The sequence below is a fragment of the Euphorbia lathyris genome, chromosome 8 (genome assembly GCF_963576675.1).
Source record: "Euphorbia lathyris chromosome 8, ddEupLath1.1, whole genome shotgun sequence".
NCBI lineage: Eukaryota > Viridiplantae > Streptophyta > Magnoliopsida > Malpighiales > Euphorbiaceae > Euphorbia > Euphorbia lathyris.
Genome location: NC_088917.1, coordinates 23,789,700 through 23,798,717, shown reverse-complemented (window position 1 = coordinate 23,798,717; position 9,018 = coordinate 23,789,700). Strand labels below are relative to the sequence as shown.

The 9,018-nt window shown below is 34.1% G+C and overlaps 1 protein-coding gene across 2 annotated transcripts; it reads right to left on the bottom strand.

The window, feature by feature from the left end:
* Nucleotides 1–769: 769 nt before the first annotated feature.
* On the bottom strand, nt 770–5,398 carry LOC136204069 (tRNA A64-2'-O-ribosylphosphate transferase). Of its 2 annotated transcripts, none has more exons than XM_065995251.1 (7): nt 4,961–5,398; nt 4,681–4,838; nt 3,749–4,445; nt 2,122–2,222; nt 1,936–2,044; nt 1,669–1,728; nt 770–1,433 (listed from the first exon to the last, which is right to left on the bottom strand). In XM_065995251.1, the coding sequence occupies exons 1-7, from the start codon at nt 5,241–5,243 to the stop codon at nt 1,243–1,245; spliced, it is 1,599 nt and encodes a 532-aa protein (XP_065851323.1). In that variant the 5' UTR covers nt 5,244–5,398; the 3' UTR covers nt 770–1,242. The 2 variants fall into 2 exon arrangements, with proteins under 2 accessions (XP_065851323.1, XP_065851324.1); XM_065995252.1 differs by having other exon boundaries at nt 771–1,433; nt 4,681–4,833; nt 4,961–5,188.
* Between the last annotated feature and the right edge of the window lie 3,620 nt (nt 5,399–9,018).

Here is a 9,018-nt window from a genome sequence, read left to right as displayed (position 1 = left end):
AAAAATGGGATAAGGTTCTAAAAAGCAAACATTAAAAAGCAAACATTATACTCTTTTCAAAAGGCTAAAACATCTTCCTTACTTCATATGCTTTTACTAAATTTTTCCCCTTATTTATTTTGTTAAGCAAACAAACACATAATATTTCTACAAACAAACAGAGAGTAAACCCATGTGGTAGATTACCTTGCTAATACTGTTCAGGATTATTTTGGAGTTATTCTTGTTTCTTTTTTGCATATTTTGTTTCCAGTGATGCATTCTAAACCTATTCATGGATTGGATCGGACCGATGTTTGCCCCAGATTTAATTGGGTTTAACATGTAATTACATGTCCAAGCCCAGTTCAATTTGTACTAATATATACAAGCAGATCAGGCTAAGCTGGATTAAAAGAAGGGTCAAATACAATATCATAATTAAGTATAAAATCACTATTAAATCGTATTATCAAATTTAATTTTTTAATATCATTTTCTGTATATTACAAATAAAGTATGATTTTATATTCTAAATCCTAGAAAATATATTCTAGATCCCTAATTTATAAATTCTAATACTTAAAATATTTTTTTTTTCTGAAAAGTGAATTTAAAATCATTACTTGACATAATTATTGATAGTTTTTTAAAAGTGAATTTATATGTAAATTTCTCGAATTAATCTTGATGCCTAGCCCAGCCTGCCCAACAAATATTTAAATTAAAAAAATTAAATTAAATTTGAGCCTTTATCCCAACAAAATGGAAAGAATTTAAAAACTACATAATTAATGAAAATTAGTTCATTATAGTACAACAGAACAAAATTCAGTACTTAATAAAACATATTTAACAGTCTCCAATATACACACAATATAATACAACAGAACAAAACAAAACAAAACTCACTAAAGTAAATTAATATAAATGTATGTTGATTTCCTCTGCATAATGAGCTTCTATCTATGCTGAACGGACACCGAGAAACATTATTTCTAAGAAAATTTAGCTAGGAAACGGTAATAGAAACCGAAACGGATGCGAAACGCAGAAACACTAATGAAGTAGAGTTTCCATGCAAGGCTTCTACATATCAAAATGACCACACCTCCAATATCGTTTCAATTTACCAACTTTATTCTTAGTAACTTTCACCACAGTGTTTCATATTCCTTCAGTTACTAACATATGTTCTAAAATTTACTCCACAAGATTGAGCTTCAATGTAAATTTACACATAAAAGAACAGTTGTGCTCTTACTATTTGTCACCACTGCAAGGTGAAGTCGAAGGGGGCGACCTTTGTTCACTAAGAAACGCGAACACTTGTTTCAAATTTCCTCTGGATGGTCGAGCATTTACTGCAAATTTACATATAAATACAAGTCGCCGTCTCATCTCCCACTTTGTAATATCTGTATTGCTGAAAGGTTTTCCATCATCAAAGGTCCCTAATTGAAAAAAGAAAACCAGAAGTTGAGAAAATTCCCAGCAAAACAGAAAGTGCCATCTTAAAATCAAAGAACATAAGGTTGATTGTTAGAAAATGAAATTGATAGCATTTATCAATTTGTAAAAATTGGTCCATTCAACTGCAGCTACTTGAACAATAAGGTATTAGAACACAGCCCGCCAACAAATCATAAAACCGAAGAAAAGTGAAAATTATGTTATTCGTCACCTTACCTTCATCATTAAATAATGATGTTAGAATTGCTAGACAAACACACACACTGATATCTTCCCCTGTAAAAACAGAAAATTTATAAAAAACATCAGCAATCATCAAACTATATGCCGCAGGAATGTTAAGATCACAACACTTTGGATGTCATTTTTGTTCAATGTCACTATTTTACTGTTAAGCATGTAAATGCAAGCAAGATTTATATGAAATTTCATTATCTCATCTAAGCCTATCTAGGAGGAAAGGAAGAATTTCAAGGCCTTTACCATTTTGACAACAAACTAGAAGTCTATTCCCTTTTCTCAAATTCGCCTTCGCGAATCTCACAGCAGCAGGGAGATTGTTTAATATGGAAAATCGGTCCAATTTGGAGCTCTGGGAAGAAAAAACTAGATTCAGCTCATGAATATGAAATTTAAAGAAGTTAAAATGAAATGACTCCTCACACGCACCATCATAGGAAGGTGCAGATATGCTTCACTCTCTTCTAAAGAGACATTGATGGATTGTTGATCACAGTTCAAAACGCAATCAGCATTAGACACATCTATAGCTGCAAAAAAGAGTGGGAGGGAGGGAAAAATTTCAGTAAGCAACCAGCAAAGATAATTAAAAAGATAAGAACTTTGCCAATTTATGTAGTCGATCTCAACTGTTTTCGACTATTTTAAAAACCCACCTCTAGATATATATTTGATTAAATAAACTACTATTTTTCAAATTCAATGAATGAGACTGCACAAACAAGATAAGCAATTGCTTACATGGACATGAAAGAATCCAACCCTTCTATTAGTCTATAAGTGCCTACAATTTAGAGATTTAGTGAACTCTTTCAAGCAATTGCAGCTTCTCGATTGTATGATGCAACTCTACTCTAGGTGTCATGCTAAAGAATCAATAGTGTGAAGAAAAGAATCTTTGACTTTTATATATATATTGTTAATTTTTTACTGCATTCAGATCTAAGAGGCCCTTGAACTTCTATTCAAATTTCCAGAAATTGATCACCATGACCAGCATATATAAATGGCCATCTATAAACATAGTTCTTCCTATGTTTAGAATACTGCAAGGATATGAAACACCATATAACATTAATGGAACAGAACAACATAAAGAGAAGCAAAGCAACGTCTGCCAAAAATACTGAGGCAAATACAATCAAGTGTTTTAATGCAACTCTTTCACTTAATATTTTGACTATAACACTCCTCCCTATGTTCCACACAGTCACAGCCATCAACAACCACTAGGCTATAGTTGTAGGCATCTTTGGAGTTCGACTCTCAAACACGAGACTCAGTAAGTGTAGCTACAAATACCGCAATCTGACTCAGCTACTGTATGCCCCGCCATTCTCCACCAAACCTCCACTGTCATGCCTGTTAACAACTACACCACAACCCACTGATAAGCACCAAACCATGTCCATCTGAATCAACTTGACAATCTCCTTTACCACTCTCCATAATCCTTACAACAGAAAAACTAGAATAATCCACCACTAGCTCCTACCGGAACACTACAAGCTCTTCTCCTGGCACCACTGGCAATGATGTGTAATTTCTCTAATGCCAGCATCATAACCCGTAAACATCATCATTCCCTTGATTAACTCATATGATAATATCTCTGAACAAGGTACAAAATTAATTGGATGACCTAAATAGAGACTAAAGTAAATTTCTGCACTCAACAACAACATAATCGATTTGACTTCCAGAAAGCTTTTCTATGAACATAACATGCTGAAATTTGTAAAAGTGTATATCGAGCATTTTAACTACATGTTGTGTCAATTTTTAAACATTTGGATAACAATACTGGAGAAAATTCATGTGTTCTTTTAAAATTTCACAGAAAGAAATAATTAATTCATGAGGTATTTTATCATTCAAGGAGCATAAAGTATATGCATTCAAGATCTTTCACTGTTCAAGAATAGAAGGTATAGAGATAAATGAACTATTGATCAAAGAAATATTTGTTCACAGATATAGAGTTGACATTGTTGAATATCAGGCCAAGCGTATATCATCTAGCGAAATGTAAAATTCAACTAATAAAATAGCATACCTAATTGAGTTGAGCCGACAGCAAGATTAGTTGAGCCTAGCCAGTATAATTTTTCATCAATTTCAGAAGAGCTCAAACTACTATTACTGTTATCGACATCCAAAGACAATGAATAATCTATTTGAGATGGATCAATTCCCCTATCTATCATCTTCGGGGACTTCAGAGTCACCTGAGGAGCATTCTGTCCCCTATGAGAACGATATACCCTGTCCTTCTCAACAATATCTGCTACCTTCTGGTTGCATAGACCAGGTTCAGAACCTATTAGATCATAGACATTATTCCAGAAAAGGCTGGGCGAGAGACCCCTCGCCCAACTTTCTTCATCATCTCCAGCTCCAGGTATATAATTCCAACTAAACTCAGAGGTAGTTCGATGTTGATAAATGCCACTTGGAGAAGAGGCTGAAACAAGAATAATAGGAGTGAAATCCCAAGAATCATGATCTGGTACTTCATTCAACCAAATAACAGTCTTTTGGGATATCCATAGAGGCCGTAGAGGTTTTTCCAAGCTTAATGCAATAGAAGCAATATCAGCCCCACTATCTTCCAACTCTTTAGCCCATTGCTCCAAACGATCCTCAATAGCTGATTTCTCAGTATCAGGAACCCAAAGGGGAAGATGCAAAGAACAATCCCAATTATCAGAGTCCAGGCTTGTATATTGTGCACAACTAGATGCATCTGCCTCCTGTCAGACAGCAAATGAAGAAATATGCATGTTCTTAGAAATTTGGGCAACAGAAAAACTTGACCAAACAAAAGAAGTGTATTATAAGCATATTTATCTACCAGATACTGTATAACAAGCTCAGAAAGGAATGGCATAGTTAATCCAGAAGATGCTACTAAAGACCGAACCATAGGAAGCAAATTATCAGGGTTTTTTTACCAGGAAACTTAAAAAGGACATCACTAGCACTCACCTTGTGCATTGTCATCTCATTATCACGCAATTTTTTCTTATAATTAAGAATCGAGCGATTCAAAACACAAGCCCAAATCGGTATTGTTTTTGACATGCTATCAGGAAATCGCTTCCCTTTCCGAGTGGAGTCAATAATAAAGCATCCTCTTTTCTGTCCTACCCATGAAACAAACAAATAAATCACCACGCGGTCACGCATTTAAACAATACTCGTTAAGATGTTATGTTTCATGGTAAATTGATCGAATCTGTTGAAGGAAATGAAGAGAAATACGTACCAGCAAGCTGGGCGACATGGAGGTTGAGGCGAGAGGTGTTAAAGGACCAATTATTAGTGTGGCCGTCGGTGGATTTGAAGTAACAAGTGGCATAGAATTTGGACGAATACCAGAGGCCGCAACGGAGGTTGGCGAGAAGAGGAAGGTCTGGCCATAGCTGTGATATCTCCCCCACAAAAATCGAGTCTTCGTATATGGATCTCAAAGCGTTGTAAAGAGTGTTCTCTCTTCGTTTTATGGTTCTCGCAGCTCTGTATATGCTATTTTTTCTCTCGGTGTCCATGCTTATTGCAGAGCTGCTATGTCTACGTGCCTGTGCTTGAGAACACTAGGTTTTTGTTTTAATGGAGGGAATTGAAAATTAGTTCATCTTAACGACATGTCGTTTTGAACTAAACCGTTGATTTTCAATGAAGCGACTAGGCTTGTGAGGATATATATTTTGTTACATGATATATATTTTGTGATTGTATAGGATATAAATGGTTCATGAGGATGGATTAGTGATGAATTCAGTATTTATTGTGTTTGTGGCTGCTTTATTGGTATATAAGTGACAAATTGATTTTTTTTTTTTTTATGTTTTATACTGTTCTTTTTTTTCTAGCAATTAGTGGGTATTCAAGCTTCTAACTGGGTCTGTTTGTTGTCACTATCGTTATTGAAGTCCATATAGATGAAGCAATATATAAGTCATTCCGTAAGTCCTTTCGTGGATTTGGAAACTTTTCATGGCCCTAGATGGGAGATGCCCTCCCCTCCTAAACTTTTTGTTAAGGAAAATCTCTTTGTGGACCAATTTTTTACTTTGATACATAAAATAACAACAAAATAAAAGAGACCAGTAAAATAAATGACACATTGATTTACGTGGTTCAACAGTATGTCTTTTCCACAGGCAATGGAGTACATAAATTAATCCACTAATTAACTGAAAGTGGTAAAAAAAAATTGGAGAAAATAACATTCAAATACTTTTAATCTCAATACACGCAAAGTCTCACAATTCTCTCTTAGAGAATCTCTCACTGTCAACTGAATTATGAACATATTATGGCTATATATAGCCATATACAGTAATATGTGTTAAGATATTATATATCTCAGTTATTAAATGTTGATTTAGTCTTTGATATGATAATATCTCTAGATATGAAATTGTTTGACTTGGTCTTAGATATTATCTGTATCTGTTGTCAGGGCCGTTCTTGATCTATTGGAGGCCCAGGGCGAGATGATAAATTTGGACCCCTTCATATATACATTTTAATTTTTTTAAATACAAGTTATAAGTTAGATGAAAAAGAAATAGCCGGATATTCCAACTAGGTTGGTGCACCCTAACGAATTTTCCAATACATCTAAGTCTGAATTTTATTAAAACGTAAAGAATGAGAATAAAAAGTTGAGAATACAATCCCAAAAGGGACTAACAAAACCGAAATTGCTCTAAACAAGTAAAGTTATACATTTTTAAATTTTAACCACTTAACCGTTAATCAGCTATCACAACGTTTAACTCTCTTCGAAAAATTGATCAAACACTAACAAAACCAAAACACAAATAACAAAATCAAAACACAAACTAGAACATAGATTATATCAGAACACTAATCAATCAAACTATATTAATTGAAAAGAAACTAACAAACCTTAAATTTTGACCATTAAATTTTTCATTAAACATGGAGCCAAATTAAAGAAACAAAATATGATTTTATACCTTAATTTAAAAAATTTAGAACAAAATTCAAAAATGGTCCCAATTTAGAATGAAATTCTATCTAAATTTTAGTTATAATTTTATGGGTTTTTTTTTATGTAAAAAGCCTTCAAATAAATGGTCCAATGGATCCAAAATTAAAGCACATTGTTTTGAAACAGTTGCTTCGGATGGGCCTAAATTTGAGTTTTATTAGCAATGAATCTTTGTGACTTATATTGTATTGGTTGGAAAAAAACAAATGATTTTTTTTATAAACAATGGGCCCTAAGATGATGGGCCCTGGGCCACTGCCCTAAAAATCAACCCTCAAGGCTGGCCCTGTCTGTTGTAACCAATTATTTTCCTGTATCTTCTATATCTCATGTATCTATTTAAATTACACGCATCTAATGAGAAATTCATTCAGACTCATATCCTTTCATGGTATCAGAGCTTTTTGTGGTTTAATAACCCTACAACGTTGTTTTTTTTTTTTCTTCTTCTTAAAATCAAATCGATTTCTCCGCCATGGCTACTAATGGTAGCAACCCAGGAACAAATAATTCTTCATCGTCTTCCTCTACTGTCCCTCTTACGATTAATTTGTCGCACCAGTTGGCTCTCAAACTTACCTCCACAAATTTCTTGTTATGGAAAACTCAAATTCTACTGATTCTCAATGGGTACAATTTTGAAGATTTCATAGATTCCACAGTTCCCCCACCGCCGGAAAAAATGGCAAATGGTGATCGGAATCCTGAATTTCGTGATTAGAAGAGGCGCGATCAAATGGTCCTCAGTTGAATCATCTTCTCCGTATCTGTTGGTGTTTTACCACAATTAGTTGGTGCTACCTCTGCCTGTGATGCTTGGCAGAAACTTGTTAAAGCCTATTCGGCTGGCTCCCGGTCTCAGATAAGAGATCTGAAATCTCGTTTGCACAATATTAGGAGAGAGAATGATAGTATCTCTACTTATGTTCAGGCTGCTAAACTGATTTATGATCAATTATGCTCTCTTGGTCATCCTGTTACTAATGATGATCTGGTTGAATCCATTTTGGATGGTCTTGGACCTGCGTATCGACCTTTTATTCGTGCTTTGGAGGCACGTTTGGAAATTATCTCTTATGATGATCTTGTTGGACTATTGCTCAGTGAAGAGCATCAATTGGCTCGGGAAACTGAACCTATTTCCTTCACGCCATCTGTGAATTAAGATGATTTTGACATAATCAGATGATTTTTGATGGAATTTTTCGTCAGTATTTGACAATTTTCTAGTAGTGTCATCATATTATTACTCCTTCCAAATTTTAAACAAGTATTAGAAGTACCTGTTAAATATCTTAGAATCCATTTTACACCATTTTAATGATCTTTACAAGGATTGAACATGTATCTACTAACTACATTGCCTACATGTGAAATGTCAGGATAAGTACAAACTATAGCGTACATAATACTACCAATAGCACTTGAGTAAGGTACGTGCGATGTATAGTCAGTACCCTTTTCAAATTGTAAGTCTGAAATAAGCAGCAAGTGGAGTACTTACAGATTTAGCATTTTTCATTTTTTCAACAAAACTTCCTTGAGTTAAATAATGTGTTCTTGCAGCTCTATCTCTATGGATTTCCATGCCAAAAATCTTATTGGAAGCCCCAAAATCTTTTCCTCTTGAATTTATTATCCAGCTCTACTTTCAATTTGTTGATATTATACATACCCTTGACAGTTATAATCATATCATCAACATAGAGTAACAAATGAGTCATTTACAAGTTTTGTAAAAAAAAAAAAAACACAACTATTCTATTGGCTTCTATAATAACCATGCCCGATCATAAATGAATCAAAATTATACCATAATAGAGGAGATTGCTTTAACTCATGCAGTGATTTCTGCAATGCCTTTGGTTTCAAAACCCTCAAGTTGTTACAGATAGATTTTCTCCTCTAGTTCTCCATATAAGAATGTGATCTTGACATTGTTTTTTTTCCAACTCCAAGTCATTTATAGCAACCAATGGAAGAAAAACACAAATAGAGTTATGTTTAACAACGAGATAAAAAAAACATCATCAAAGTGAAGACCTATTTACAGCTAACAATATTTTTGTTTTTTTGGTGGGTTCACCAATTTCCACATTTTGTTTTTGTTCCACCTCCCCTAGCATGGGTATCAACCATTTTCTTGAACCATCACCAGAAATAGCTTCTAAATATGTTGAAGGATCCCAAGTCCATCAGTCTTTCGCATAGCAACACGTGTAAAACTGACATAATTTGCTAACCTTAAAGGCATCCTTCTTTCTCTTTCTACCTTGTTTCCAGCAAATAAACGATCCTCT